The 16,454-nt window shown below is 37.2% G+C and overlaps 1 protein-coding gene across 2 annotated transcripts in view; it reads right to left on the bottom strand.

Moving 5' to 3' along the window:
• Positions 1–16,454, bottom strand: part of SLIT2 (slit guidance ligand 2) — a 402,031-nt gene that overhangs the window by 46,149 nt on the left and 339,428 nt on the right. For both annotated transcript variants that reach the window (XM_018049329.1, XM_018049330.1), the window contains 3 exons: positions 11,019–11,143; positions 10,782–10,879; positions 5,825–5,964 (listed from right to left, as the gene is read on the bottom strand). In XM_018049329.1, coding sequence (XP_017904818.1) covers positions 5,825–5,964; positions 10,782–10,879; positions 11,019–11,143 — 363 coding nt within the window. The remainder of the gene's footprint in view (positions 1–5,824; positions 5,965–10,781; positions 10,880–11,018; positions 11,144–16,454) is intronic.

The raw sequence follows: 16,454 nt of genomic DNA, 5'->3' as shown, positions 1-16,454 counted from the left end.
GCCTGGACAATCTCATGGACAGAGTAGCCTGGTGGTCTACAGTCGATGAGGTGGCAGAGAATCAACTTAGCAACTGAATAACAACAACAACAACAACAACAACAACAGAGTTCAATTTAAGGATACGTCAGCTAGGTACAGGGTTTCTTTTTACTTACGAAAATCACTCTGAGTGATCACTCCGAGTGCTATAAAGACGTTGAAACTTCATTTCTACTTATGCTTGGGATTCAACTAATAGAAAATGATTTGACTGCTTTTAAAAGCAAATTTAGTCAGCAGCAGGTTCTTGGAAATGAGACATCTTTTATAAACACAAGCATGAAATTTAGTCAATACATGAAACCACATAATGATTTAAAACATTCATACTGTCAAGCTTGCTCCTGAGAGTATGTATATATATAACTATTTAAGGACATATTCTTGTGACAGAATAATGGCCATTGTGTTTTCTGAGATAGAATCAGGCCTTGGAAGTCTCTGTCCCAAACCACCAATTGCTTTAGTACTTGTAAAAAAGACAATATTTGATCAAGGATGGTATTGGATGCATTAATCCACAGAGAATGTATAGACTATATTTCTTACATTCTCAAATAAGACAAAACTTTTTTTTCATGCTTTTTAACTTAACTCTGCACATAGTAAGAGTAAGTGAACAACCAATAAATCATCTGAACAACGTAGCAGAAAAAAATGAAGAGGCGACAGAGCCACTGCATAATATAGTCCATGTTAGTCTTTGAATCACACTGCTAATGCCACATATACAACTGGAACTGTCAAGACAAGCACACCCTTTTAGGATAATGTGCTAAACTTGGCACTTGAAACTGTGGTAAGCTGAATGAGTAAAAATATAATATTATTAGGTATAATTCTGAATTTTTAAGATAAAAATTCAACAAAGATTCCATGATGACTCCCAGGACATGTTGATCACCCTTGTCACTACAGGACTTCCTTTCTCAGACCCTGATATATTTGGAAAATCATGCAGACCATAAAGCCAAGGATTTAATATGATCTTTTTTATGCTTTAAAAATACTGCCTGGTACACGTGACATTCTATGAGTTTGACGTCATTAAAAAAAAAACTTCTTGGGCTTTGTAATTTTTATCCTATGAAATGTTTTAATAAATGTATACACCTCTTAATATTTTTCATGTTTCAAATTACTGAAGATATTAATTTAAAAATATGAGAAAATTCTCACTATTTAACATTTTTTCTACCTACAGTCTACCTACTGCACTAATTGACTTACATTTTTCATGATAAAAACAATACATTTGGAATGTCTTTAAAAAAGGAAAAGCATACAGACAAGAAAAAACTAGAAAGCATTAGTCTTTCTTTTTTGCCACTTCTTCTGCCCACTCAGAAAGCTTCTTTTGCAGCCTTCCAGAAATTGGTAAAGTGCATTTCAGACACCCTTTTGTAAGTGTGTAGTATAGCTATACACATATCAAGGATCTGAATGACTGATTTGACATATTCATATCAGATTTCATTTTAGTCAACATTCCTTTTACCACATACACACCATGAAATCTATATAGCTTTAAAAGAAAGAAGGAAACTAAAATAAAATCGTAATAGACTTAAAAGGCAACTAACCTTTTTCCACCTCATTCAGATTAGCAGCTGGCAGCAACAAAGACAGAAGAGACAAGAGACGTTTTACATTGCAGTACACAGCAGAGCCCAGGCAGCCAAAGCGCAGCGTTAACAACAGAGAGGCCCAGGGTGAGCGCAGGCTGAAGCGCGGCTCACAGTGCTCACCTACCGCCGGGCCAACCACACACAGGGAGAAAACGAGGCAGAAGGCGGACGCCACCACAGGGAGCGGGAGATCCCAGCTAGACCAGGCGACTTAACCACAGGCAGCTTTACTCGTAAGATGTGCACATAATGGTTTGTGTGTGGGCATTGGAGATTTGGAAAACAAAGAGATAATGGAAAAATTAAAATGTTCTGAATTTTTTCTGCAAAATACATTCTAAGTCTTTACATGCCCAACTTGTATGGAAACTTTCACTTATTGAACGTATGCCATTCCCATCAAGCAATATCCATGGTTAAAAAGTGATCAATTTTGTTTCAACTTTGTATATGGTCCTATGAGAAGAGGGTTAATTAAGAAACAGTCTCAAAGCAGATACAGGGTTCTGCCTCTTAAGAGACATGCAAAACCACATTTTTCAGTGCAACATCTGAATTCATACGAGAGCTTATTCAGGAAAAGGTGTCAAGGTTTTCAATATCTCAAGGGTGCCATGTTTACAATGTTCATTTTTATAACTTTTGAGCTAGTTTAATTTGAGGAATTCTTTGACAATTCACTTTCAAGAAATGCTTTGTTTTTAGAAAGCATATAATAACAGCTTTTAAAAAATGATAAACTGTAAGAAAAAAACACAACTCTCAAGCTAACATTGAAATCCTGGAATGGATTTTTAAATTATTTGTTTAGCCATTTCAGAGTCTTATTTAATCCTTAACACAGTCATTTTAATTTAGAGTCATGGTGAATTAAAACTTTTCAAAGATTAATCTTGTCTAAAGAATCCTAGCAATCAACAGTCATATGCTCTACATTGGACAGATGATGGATCGAATTATGTAGAAAAGAATGGTTTGGAGGACTTGGGTGGAGAAGGGAGAGTAAGGGTTACAAAACAGACAGACAATACTGACTCTTAAAATTTATGTTGTCAATCTCTGAAGCAGGAAAGGACAGAGTTTTGTCCTTTAACAAATCAATAACTATGTACTGTGGTATTTTGGTTTCATGGGCTTAAATATATTTAATAAATTTCCCAATGGTGGTTCATTTAATTTGAAAATGGGTAGCCATGTTTTATAGCCTGCTCATCACATCATAACCTCATTCTGAGACTGCTTTCAGATCTCTGAATTTTCTCTGTTAACAAATCATATTCATTTTGATTCTTGACATGTGTGCTAAATGTAAAAATTTTCACCATAGTAATTTACGAGCTTTCCCTATGAAGTCTTATTTGCTGCTAGTAAAGAGTTCATTTTCTCATTGAATGCCTCAGAGAGATGGAGTAAAAAAGTCTCCAAGCAGTAAAGCAACTTGCAACTTGAATGATTTTTAAACAATGACAACATTATTATATTCCCTGAGCACAGTAGGGTTTCTGTTCCAAGATCTCAGGCTCATTAATCAGATTCCAAACTTAAATCTCAAACAGTGCAGCCACAATATAAGGAAATGCCTCCTTAACTGCAGACTTGGATGAAGCAGTCTTGGATAAAGCTCTGGAGTCCAATTTATACCTTCCTATAATTAAAGGCCACTTATGTGCCACTGATTTCAAAATCTGCAGATGGTTGCTTGATATTTTGTAAATGAACTCATTTCACATACAGACAAAAATGCTACAGCTAGTAGATGAGATACAAACATTGCCTGGTTTAGGTATCTGCTCCAATACCAATTCGCAAAACTCTTCACTTCCCACAAAATCCAACTCACAGTTACAGTGATCACAGCTTCATGTTTTGTATGCTATGAACTTTCTATTGAATGCAATATTTTTATTTATTCTTAGCCTGGATTAAGGCAAATTGATATTAGCAATAGATAAGACCAGGAGGAAAAAAAAAAAAAAAACACAAAGAACAAAAGAGTCTCAATTCTTATTAAGCACCAAATAGCTCTTGACTATTTGGCAGGTTCCCACATCATAGCTTTTTGGGATGTCACATTTTGGTTCAAAAGTGTTTGTGCTAAACTTTGGAGGTTTTTTTTGCATATTTTTCAAAGAAAGAGCTCTGACAGCAGGGAAATGAAGCTTTGTAATAAATTCTCAGAGGAAGTTGCACTGAACTGAATCACTTTAATGTGGAGAAAACATTCAAGAAGATCAGGTGTAGGAAGGGAGCCTGGGAAAAGGAAGGAAGAGAAGGTAAAAACAAAGACTCAAAGAAATGGATACAGAATAACACAGCAAATCTACAGCCAAAGATGGACTCATGGAAACCAATTCAGAAGAAACTGCTGCTTTATGTAAATCATAAGAAAAAAGCATGTAGGAACCTGAACGCAGTGGTGTGGTCCCGTCCAGGTTGTCGTTGGTAAAGGAATATAGAAAAATTCCTGGCGTCTGTGCTCAGGAACACATTGGCTAACCAAACCATGCTTGAAATTCCCAGGTCCAATTTGTCCTCATCAGAGTAGGATAGTTAAAGGAGGCTTCTGACATTAAGGGAATTAAGTTATTTCTATAATGATCAGAACAATGATGGGATAAAATAACTATTCTAAGAAGGTACTAGCTCCAGATTTTAGTGCAAGCACTGGGCTGCCTGTACAAGGCTGGATTCCCCAATCCGATAAAACTCAGAATCTCAGAGTAACTCCAAGGGCTTCAGAATTTGTGCAGTCATATGAATGGCAAGTACCTGAGGTGAGACACAAGTAATACTGATATGAATGTCGAAGCTATGTAACATCTAAACTCTCCAGCCACATGAGAATGGGTACATGTTAGACTGACTCAGTATCTTTAATTAATGTAACATAACAAAGAATTCAAATTCTGGCCCCTAAGGAGTTCATGGGCTGCTTATATGTAATAGAGCAATTGGTGATACAACATGTTCAAATTTCTACTGGAAACAGTATTATTACATCATATGGCATCAGGTACTTCCCTGTTGTGGAAAATAAATCATACCATGGAAAAGGCAGCTGCAGAATTTCTCAGACAGGCCCAGGATGTCAAAACAAAAACTCATTATTTTATTTAGCATTTTCCCACCAAGAAAAGTACCTCTTAAATTGCAAAGCTTGAGTATGCCATAAAAGCTTAAATTTCAATGCTTTTCTAATGAATCCCTGGGAAAATTAATCATACAGCTGTGCTTCCATTTTTCATGTTTAGAGATGTTAACACCTCAGTCATCCAAGGAACTATTTTACCCTCTGATATTCTTAACTATATATATGGAAATAAATACAATTAGTGAAAAATACCCAGCCAAATGAAAATGGTAACTCTGAATAGAGTGACAGAATCTACTACTCCATTTATTTCTTACAAGTAAAACATGTAACATTCTCCTTTTCTCTATCAACCTTAAAACTAAATAAAACAAGATTGAAACTATGAAGTTTCTTACTCAGAGCCACAAAAATCAATCAAAACAGATATTCTGACAGAATAAGTAAGTCATAAACTTGATGTTGACTTTACAGCAAATTGGTTTATCCAGGGCAGAAGTTTATCAGCTTGGATAGTCTTATGAGATTTATTACCCTTATTCCTGACATTGTGTATCAAGATAGAAAAAAAAGGGGAAAGGGGGATAATGGTCTGATAAGATTATCCAAAGTGATCGATGTATATATTCTTGGCTGTGACTTAGTTTGAAGTCACTCTCTAATGAAGAAACAAATATGGACATGAAGAATTTCAAATGTTTAATTCTGTTTTGCCCATGTAAAGAAATGCTCCCTTTTCAAATACATATTGGTGGGTTGGTCTGCACAGAAAAAGTTCATTGCATGAAAATGTCACTCAGTTGTGGGACTGAAAGCTTCAGTAGAATAATTTTCTTTGTGATGGAAAGCGTTACTTTATGAATATGCCTGTGTTATAACTGAGCTTGCCAGGACTTTTATTTGGTTGGCTGAAATCATCTTTAACTCTGTTATTACATTACACCTAATTTCCAAAACACGAATCAGTTATTGAATAATACAATGGTTTACTACACACATGCAGCATAGCTCCAGTGGCGCTTTCAAATGCAGATAGATGGCATAGCAATTTCCCTTTTCCTACCTGTGTACTCAGGTGGGCAAAGACATGTGTAGTTATTAATTCCATCGACACATGTAGAGTTATTTTCACAGTCATTATCTTCACAGTCATCAACATTGATTTCGCAATTTTCTCCTTCAAATCCATCAGCACAAATACACCTGAACACCAGGGGAAGAAAACAGAAAAGACATCTTCCTGCATTTTCAAACCATATGGTCTAAATATTGAAAAAACTAAATATACTCATCAGTTGCAGAGCTTTTAACAACAGGAAATTGATTTTTAAAATGCTTTTAAATGACATGATGCAAGCATCAATTTAAGGGACTATCCCCCAAATCAGAAACAATTTGAGAAAGAAAATTTATTCTGGCTGTAAGAATTTGCTATGGCAAATAGCCCCCTGGTCCTATAAGTCAATAAATCCAATACATTCGTAGGTCTAAAACATGAGCAAAGTTTACAGCCTTAGATATCTTAATCTTGACTTGTACTCTAGTAAAATGACTCATGCTTCTTTGCTCATAAATAAGGGGGAATGATTCTGACTTTTTAAAAATTACAACTTTTTACCCTACCTGTAATGTTCTTGATATCTCAAAGCAAAAAAGAAACCTGTCTCAAAGCAAAGACTAAAACTTTGTCCTCTTTGTTATCATAAAATGTGAATATTCTCTTTAAACTTGGACAAATACAATTTATCCCCCACTGGCATAAAACACTGTACCTTTAATCTCGCTAGGCATCAGAATAATCTATGGGTAAAGTTTTGATGAAAAAGAGACAACTTCATAACAGAAAGTAGAAATGAAGCATATGTATTATTAAGTGAAAGTCACTCAGTCGTATACGACTCTTTGCGACCCCATAGACTACAGAGTCCGTGGAATTCTCCAAGCCAGAATGCTGGAGTGGGTAGTCATTCCCTTCTCCAGGGGATCTTCCCAACCCAGGGATCGAACCCAGGTCTCCCATGCTGCAGGCAGATTCTTTACCAGCTGAGCCACTAGGGAAGCCAACATTGTATTATAAAAAGTGATATTTCTAACAAGCTTTAGTAGTAGATTAGCCTTCTTATGTGAAATCATTAGTGTCATTATAAGAACTCTGTTTCATGATTCATGAAGTAGATCTGAAGTAACTGTACTGTAAGATTAAACAACTCCAGATTAAAAATGTTCACAGCATGTCTGTCTACTCATATTGCGAGTTGGAAATGAATCATTAATTTTCTGTTTCAATGGGATCTACGTCTCATCATTACACACTGTCTGTTTTAAAGGAACACACAATATACAACAGATGAATATATGCCTTGCAGTAGGGAACTACATGGCTATTAATTAGCACAATAGAGCTACTACTTTGTCTCGACCTAATTTGACTTAATATAATGTACACATGTATTTTTAAATAGCTTGGTTTTGTAGCACCCTATTCTGAGAACAGGACTTCCCAGGTGGCTCTAGTGGTGAAGAACCCACATGTCAATGCAAGAGATGTGGCTTTGATCCCTGTGTAGGGAAGATCCTCTGGAGAAGGGAATGGCTACACATGCTAGTATTCTGCCCTGGAGAATTTCATCAAGAGAAGCAGGCAACTATCCATAGGGTTGCACAGAGTCGGACATGACTGAAGTGACTTAGCACGCATGGTCCGAGAATACCTCAATGTCTATTTTTCAGTTCAGTTCAGTTCAGTTCAGTTCAGTCACTCAGTAGTGTCCGACTCTTTGCACCCCATGGACTGCAGCATGCCAGGCTTCCCTGTCCATCACCAACTCCTGGAGCTTTCTCAAACTCATGTCCATTGAGTCGGTAATACCATCCCACCATCTCATTCTCTGTCGTCCCCTTCTCTTCCTCCCTTCAATCTTGCCCAGCATCAGGGTCTTTTCAAATGAGTCCATTCTTTGTATCAGGTGGTCAGAGTACTGGGGTTTCAGCTTCAGCATCAGTCCTTCCAATGAATATTTAGGACTGATTTCCTTTAGGATGGACTGGTTGGATGTTCTTGCAGTCCAAGGGACTCTCAAGAGTCTTCTCCAACACTACAGTTCAAAATAAACAACTCCTTGGTGCTCAGCTTTGTTTATAGTCCAACTCTCACATCCACACATGACTACTGGAAAAACCATAAGCTTTGACTAGACAGATCTTTGTTGGCAAAGTAATGTCTCTGCTTTTTAATATGCTGTCTAGGTTGCTTATAGGTTTTCTTCTAAGAAGCAAGCATCCTTTAATTTCATGGCTGGAGTCACCATCTGCAGTTATTTTGGAGCCCCCCCAAAAATAAAGTCTCTCACTGTTTCCATTGTTTCCCCATCTATTTGCTATGCAGTGATGGGACTGGATGCCATGATCTTAGTTTTCTGAATGTTGAGTTTTAAGCCAACTTTTTCACTCACCTCTTTCACTTTCATCAAGAGATTCTTTAGTTCTTCACTTTCTGTAATTTGTGTATCTGAGGTTATTGATATTTCTACTGGCAATCTTGATTCCAACTTGTGCTGAATCCAGCCTGGCACTTTGCATGATGTACTCTGCATAAAATTAAATAAGCAGGGTGACAATATGTATATTGTTGTCTTGTTGTACTCCTTTGTTGATGTACTCCTTTCCCGATTTGGAACCAGTCTGTTGTTCCATGTTCGGTTCTAACTGTTGCTTCATGATCTGCATACAGATTTCTCAGGAGGCAGGTAAGGAGGTCTGGTATTCCCATCTCTTGAAGAATTTTCCACAGGTTGTTGTGATCCACAGTCAAAAGCTTTGGCAGTCAATAAAGCAGAAATAGATGTTTTTCTGGAACTCTCTTGCTTTTTCCATGATCCCGGGGATGTTGGCAATTTGATCTCTGGTTCCTCTGCGTTTTCTAAAACCAGCTTGAACATCTGGGAGTTCACAGTTCACGTACTGTTGAAGACTGGCTTGGAGAATTTTGAATATTACTTTGCTAGTGTGTGAGATGAATGCAATTGTGTGGTAGTTTGAATATTCTTTGACATTGCTTCTTTGGGATTGGAATGAAAACTGACCTTTTCCAGTCCTGTGGCCACTGCTGAATTTTCCAAATTTGCTGGCATATGGAGTGTAGCACTTTCACAGCATCATCTTTTAGGATTCGAAATTGCTCAACTGGAATTCCATCATCTCCACTAGCTTTGTTCGTAGTGATGCTTCCTAAGGCACACTTGATTTCACATTCCAGGATGTCTGGCTCTAGGTGTGTGATCACATCATCATGGTTATCTGGGTCATGAAGATCTTTTTTGTATAGTTCTTCTGTGTATTCCTGCCACCTCTTCTTAATATCTTCTGATTCTGTTAGGTCCATACCATTTCTGTCCTTTATTGTGCCCATCTTTGCATGAAGTATTCCCTTGGTATCTCTAATCTTCTTGAAGAGATCTCCAGTCTTTCCTATTCTATTGTTTTCCTCTGTTTCTTTGCATTGATCACTGAGGAATTGATCACTTTCTTATCTCTCCTTGCTATTCCTTGGAACTCTGCATTCAAATGGGTATAGCTTTCCTTTTCTCCTTTGTCTTTCACTTCTCTTCTTTTCTCAGCTATTTGTAACCGTTTTGCCTTTTTGCATTTCTTTTTCTTGGGGATGATCTTGATCACTGCCTCCTTGACAATGCTACAAACCTCTGTCCATAGTTTTTCAGGCACTCTGTCTATCCGATCTAATCCCTTGAATCTATTTGTCACTTCCACTGTACAGTCGTAAGGGATTTGATATAGGTCATATTTGAAATGTCCAGTGGTTTTCCCTACTTTAAGTCTGAATTTGGCAATAAGGAGTTCATGATCTGAGCCACAGTCAGCTCCCTGTCTCATTTGTGCTGACTGTATAGAGCTTCTCCATCTTTGGCTGCAAAGAATATAATCAATCTGATTTCGGTGTTCACCATCTGGTGATGTCCATGTGTAGAGTCTTCTCTTGTGTTGTTGGAAGAGGGTGTTTGCTATGACCAGTGCATTCTCTTGGCAAAATCTGTTAGCTGTTGCCCTGCTTCATTTTGTACTCCAAGATCAAATTTGCCTGTTACTCCAGGTATCTCTTTACTTCCTACTTTTGCATTCCAGTCCCCTGTCACGAAAATAACATCTTTTTTGGGGTGTTTGTTCAAGAAGGCCTTGTAAGTCTTCATACAACCATTCAACTTCAGCTTCTTCAGCAATACTGGTTGGGGCACCGTCTTGGATTACTGTGATATTGAATGGTTTGCCTTGGCAATGAGCAGAGACCATTCTGTTGTTTTTGAGATTACATCCAGGAACTGCATTTCGGGCTCTTTTGCTGACTATAAGGGCTACTCCATTTCTTCTAAGGGATTCTTGCCCAGAGTAGTAGATATTAATGGTCATCTGAGTTAAATTCACCCATTCTAGTCATTTTACTTCACTGATTCCTAAAATGTCAATGTCCACTCTTGCCATTTCCTGTTTGACCACTTCCAATTTACTTTGATTCATGGACCTAACATTCCAGGTTCCTATGCAATATTACTCTTTACAGCTTCAGGCTTTACTTCCATCACCAGTCACATCCACCATTGGGCATTGTTTTTGCTTTGGCTCCATCTCTTCATTCTTTCTGGAGTTATTTCTCCACTGGTCTGCAGTAGTATATTGGGCACCTACTGACCTGGGGAGTTCATCTTTCAGTGTCTTATCTTTTTGCATTTTCACACTGTTCCTGGTTTCTCAAGGCAAGAATACTGAAGTAGTTTGCCATTCCCTTCTCTAGTGGACCACGTTTTGTCAGAACTCTCCACCATGATTCTGTTTTTAATACTGAAATATCTCTAATATCTATGAGAGGGACTAATATATACCTTCCTTATGAATTGAATTTCTGATATTCTTTTTAAAACCAAGCCCTTGGATTTAAAAATAAAAAAAAAATCATGTTTTCTTATTCTTGTTTCAATCCTTCAGACACAGATCATAGACTAATGGCCTACCAGAATCCATCTTTTTCTCCTTCTTTTAAGTGGCAAGTTCCTCCATGTTTACATGGGTTGCTGATGCATGCATGAATTGGAACATCACAATCCTGCCCCTGGAGAAGAAATGGTCAAGTTAAGTTGCGTGCAAATAAAATTGTTCTCAGCACATAAAGAAAGCACAACCAAATAATAAATACCCATCAGGGAGAACTACTTTTACAGATCTTGGTTCCCACAACAGCTTCTACTTACCTTGAAACCATATGGACAGGTGCAGCGATAAAAGTCAACTGGATCATTGTTACAGGTGCCATCATTTTTACATGGATTTGATAAGCAGGGATTACATTTAGCTAGAATAGTGACATCCACAGGACCTAAAAAGTGATTGAAAAATATGAGAAGAGGATGCTTTCTGTTTCCAGTTCACTTAAAACTATTTCAGTGCCTTAATGTACCAGTAAATTTTGTATAAGATTATTATACAATAATAATTTTGTAAAATTATTATAAAGTAATAATTTATCTTCCGTGACAAAAATTATGGAAGTCAGCATGATCATATCATCTTTGAGAACAAAACAAGAGGCCGCCTCATTGGGAGACAACAGTAAGAACCTCATATGTCAAGGGGGACTCTAGGTTGTGCACTTAGGTGGTTAGGATCTGACATTTGCAATGTCAATGTCAAAGGGTCAATCCCCTCATTAGGTGAACAGCTTATGTGGATGCTTTTATGGCCAGTGCTTGCAACTCAGCTACTCGTCAGCTGCGCGGAAAGGTACACCATGGATCCCAAAGCAGCATGCATATGTGCCCATTTGTGTGCTGGGGGGTTGGAGGGCAAGTTTAATGAATAAGTAGAAATTCATTAGTGTAATGAAAAATGCAACAGTATGTACCTGTCCTGCTAATAGTAGTTTAGGACTGTTATTTTTCTGCAGGAGATACAAAACAGTGCCACTTTTAAAATAAACCAAAAATGAAACCTCCATTATATTCTTGCTCATGTCCCTTTAGTTTTGTTAGCATATTGACATGTGACAGGTAAGATTTCTGTATCTTTCCTCATTGCGAAGAAGAAACCACTGAAGAGGTCACTACTTGCAATCTCACCTCTTGGGGTACAAATTAAAAAACTCTCATAATCCATGAAAGTTCTAGATTAAATGGAGGTTGAATTGAAGTTACTTTCCTTTGGTTGCACATATTTGTTCTGTAAGTGGCTAACAATGTAGATAGTGTACTGTCCTCAATAAAATTGCGCTCTGTTGATAATTTTCACACCATTTGTGAAAGCTCACTAGACTGCCTTTTGGAAACTGATGAGGACACTCTGGTGGAGTGCCATTTTTATATTTAAAATACAAATATTGTATAACATAAACTATACTTTTGCTTTTACCATCAGTCTCTATATTTCTTTATCCTCATTGGAACAGTCATAATTCTAAGTGCACGTTTCAGCACATAATTTCTAATTTCTAGTTATTTGAGCCCTCTCCACTCCCTCCCTATCACTGTTGTAACCTTCCAAGGTACCTCCACCCAAAAAAGCCGTATGACATCTGCAGGTATAAACTTTCCTTAGTCACATTTTTCTACAGAGGTTTTATACTGGCAAGCTGTTGGTCTACTCACAGAAACTCATATGAAAGAAAATGTGAATTAACATCACGGCCATTAAAACTATTCATATCTGAACCTTAACCTAAGATATATATTCATATTGCGGTTTTGGAGTACAAACCCAAAAGGTAGTGTTCTATATTCCTCAGTTTTTCTATTAACAAACACCTGAAATTTATTTAGACACAGTTTCCTGTTTTGTTTTTTTGTTTTTTTTTTTTAACCTGTTTGGGAATAAACTACATTCCTGGGGAGGACTGTGCTAATGGAACGGGGTGGTGTTCGAGCTGGGCGATACCTGTCATTAGGGGAGGCCTTGCCAGTGTCCCCTCTGCTTTTTCTTGGTACCAGAATAACTAATGTAGTTTTTGTATCAAATTACAGTCATACTGAGTGAAGTTAAGTCAGAAAAAGACAAATATATGATATCACTTATATGTGGGATCTAAAAAAATGGTACAAATGAGCTTATTCACAAAACAGAAATAGTCACAGATGTATTAAACAATCCTATGGTTATCAGAGGGGAATGGAGGGAGAGGGATAAATTGGGAGACTGGGATTGACATACACAGTACTAGATATAAAACATTACTATTAAGGACCTAGTGTATAGCACAGAGAACTATACTCAATACTCTGTCATGATCTATATGTGGAAACAATATAAAAAAGAGTGTATATATATGTATATATATAACTGATTCACTTTGCTGTACACCTGAAACTCACACTGTAAATCAACTATATTCCAATAAAAATTATTTTAAAAGTACAGTTGAGAAATTCCTGGAATTAATACCAAACTGAGCATCACAGAAACTTAATTTCTCACACTCCAAATGTATTTATCAAATGAATTTAGCCACTCAGCACATTGGAGAAGTGAACGGTGGAAGTTAGAGCAGTAAGTTAAATTAATGTCACACACCACAGTAAATGACTGTGTGTTTGCTAAAGTGATCACACTTAGAATCATCACTAGGAAAGGAAATATATAAATGGTAATGGATCCCTGAGCTGGGCTAGAAGAAAGAAGAATCTTGGAACAAAGGCGTAGGATGAAGCAGCTAAGAATGTACATCAGCAAAACCTCAAGTCAGCAAATGCAAGGACTGTAAACATTCATCTGGCCACTTCCCAAGACCTTAAGGAGAGCAGTCTTTAGTCTATGCCTGTGCTTTCAACCTTGAAAGGCTGTGGTCTGGATGGAGGGATTCAGGGTTGGCAGTTCCTAAGTTTATTCTGCGGAATGTGACATTTTCCAAAAATTATGTTTGATTATTTAGACAAGAAGCTAGAGATTTTTTTAGGGAAAAAAACTGGGTATGTTTTGAAGAATTATTTTAGTAGAGTATGCAGATGATAAAACTGCCAGGCTGAAGGAAAAAAAAAGATCTTGCGTGTTGCAACTAAGATCTGGCATGGTCAAGCATTTAAAAAATAAAAGAGAAAAAAAAAAATTCCAGGCTGAAGTAGTCTCTGCCCTGATTTTAGCACAGTCAAGATTTATTTAATAAATATTTACAGAGCCATATCTGATTAATAAGCACTATCTAATTTCTCCACTTTTTTCCAGGACCAAGTTTGACTTTTTATATAGCAAATCTGCTCAACTATTTTCAGTATCTACAATGTCTTGTGGGTGTGGGAAAGGAGATGTGTTGCTCTCCTGACAAATTCGGCCTAGCTACAAGAATCAGCAAAGCAAACTTTCCCATGTGCACAGGCTTCCCTCGATGATTTCTTTAACCACAAACTGTTTTGGTTTTGGTGGCATCAGAATTAGGAACATATTCTTCAGCTTGGTAAAGTTGATTACTATGGCAACCATTCTATTTGCTTCTCCTTTTCTCAAATCTCTTTTAAAATCAACTCTTCAAAGATAATTTCTTATAAGTTGGAGAGAAAGGTAATTAAAAAGATGTTTATGAATTATAGAATTTCCAAATAGCAGCATCCTCTTATATGTCCAAAATGATATGATTTCTCTTCCTATTTTATTTAGATTACAATTCCACCTAACTAAATGTTCTTCTTATAATGTGATTTTTACATCCACCTAGTTTATCTAAGTCCACTTATTTTTATATTCTAACCTCTTGGAACTATATCCCTTGGGCACACAAGTGAAACAGTGGAAGTACTGCCCCGTGTGTAAAGTCAGATATGTTTCAAAGACAACTCAGGAAAAAAGTAGAGGATACTTAACACTGGGAATACCTAACAAGCAGTTCAGTAATAGAGACATCTATGGATCCACTACTGAATGCAGCTGTAAGAGAATGTGGAAAGTGGGAAGGCATGTTTTGGAATATGTGTTTTAAGTTTCTGCAAGGCAGGACTTCACTAGGTGAACGGAAATATGAATTGGAAGTTCATAAGAAAAGTCATGGCTGGATACTTGAAGCCACGGGACTGAAATTCATCATCAGGGCTGAGGAGAGAACTCCACTGTGTCAATATTAAAGAGGGGGTAAGAAAAAGAAGTCAGCAAAGGAATGAAGAGACAACAGGAAAGTGCCAGCAGCAGCAGTGGCACCACTGTGCACGGTGAAAAGAGGGCAAACAAAGAAGCCAAAAAGAAGCCACTAAAATGGGCGAGAGAGAGCCCACTGGTAGCTCTATAGTTTCAAGGAAGGGGTAGAGATGGTCCCTAAATGACAGGGGGTTAAAATCCTACAAATGTGCATTATATAAATGGTTAAACAAAAACATAAAGATGGGTATTACAACTCCGGGATCCCTGGGCTTGGCCATGTACTACAATCACATATGAACTTAGGCCAGATAATTGGCTTCTTAAATCACACTCAAGTGAAAAAGAGGAATAATTATTTTATGGAGTTACTGAATCAGAGATAATATGGATGTTCAACATTTAAGAACAGAATACAAATAATTAAATAATTGGTTCTCATCTCCTATTAAAATAAATGTCTGTTAAATTTTCCCAAGTGTTTGAAGTTTTTAAAAAAAGTATAATAAAAAAAATAGCCTTTGTTTTTTAAAGATAGTGCTTTTGGCAAATAGCTGTGTACAAACCTGAATATTTTTTAGCCAGTGAGAAAATCATAATGCCCTACAGCTACGGTTATTTCAAATTTATAACTATGTGGTAGTGATACTAAACCTGAAAATGAAATAAGAATTTGATAGAGTTTTAAATTCTATTTCAAAACTGATCTATTAAAATTTTCATTACTTCTAGTTTTTGTTAAATTATTTTATCTCCTTCATATTTCAAATAACTAAGGTCAATATTAATTAACAGGTTTGAGACACAAAATAAAAGACTTGGAGCTTGTTAAGAATATCTCCTCCCACACACGCTCCAACAAAGGATATTGATTCATGGGGGGGAAAAAAAACTGACAACATTACAATATTATTAATGAGAGATGTGAAAGTTTCTCCTAGAAATTCCAGAACCTACAGGATTCTTAACTTGTAAAATTAGCAAAAGAAACCAACCATGTGGAGGTGGAAGGTTGATCATTCTGGGATATGAAATGGTCCCAGGTTTCCTGACCCTTAGCTGATCTTCACAGATAAGTAATGAGATATGTTGAGCATCAGATCCTCACCTCTTGATCTGGGTTCCTGGCTACCAGACACCTGCCCATAGGAGCTGCTTCCCCTGATTTGTGTTCCATTCTTGTTCTACTTGACACACTATACCAGTCTCCTGTTCCCCTCATGGACCGAGTGGTACTGGTGGTGGTTGTTCAGTTGCCCGGCGGTATCTGACTCTTTGCGACCCTATGGACTGCAGCACACCAGGCTTCCCTGGCCCTCACCATGTTTCAAAGTTTGTCCAAGTTCATGTTCATTGCATCCGCGATGCTGTCCAGCCATCTCATCCTCTCACGTTCTCTTCTCCTTCTACCCTCAAGCTTTCCCAGCATCAGGTACTTTTCCAGTGAGTTGTTTGTGCTCATCAGACACCAAAACACTGGAGCTTCAACTTCAGCATCAGTTCTTCCAGTGAATATTCAGGGTTGACTTTTCTTAAGATTGATTGATCTCCTTGCTGTCCAAGGGACTTTCAGGAGTCTT

Source organism: Capra hircus, chromosome 6 (assembly GCF_001704415.2).
Source record: "Capra hircus breed San Clemente chromosome 6, ASM170441v1, whole genome shotgun sequence".
Classification (NCBI taxonomy): Eukaryota; Metazoa; Chordata; class Mammalia; order Artiodactyla; family Bovidae; genus Capra; species Capra hircus.
The sequence above is the reverse complement of the archived record's forward strand: the minus strand, read 5'-3'. Positions and strand labels throughout refer to the sequence as shown.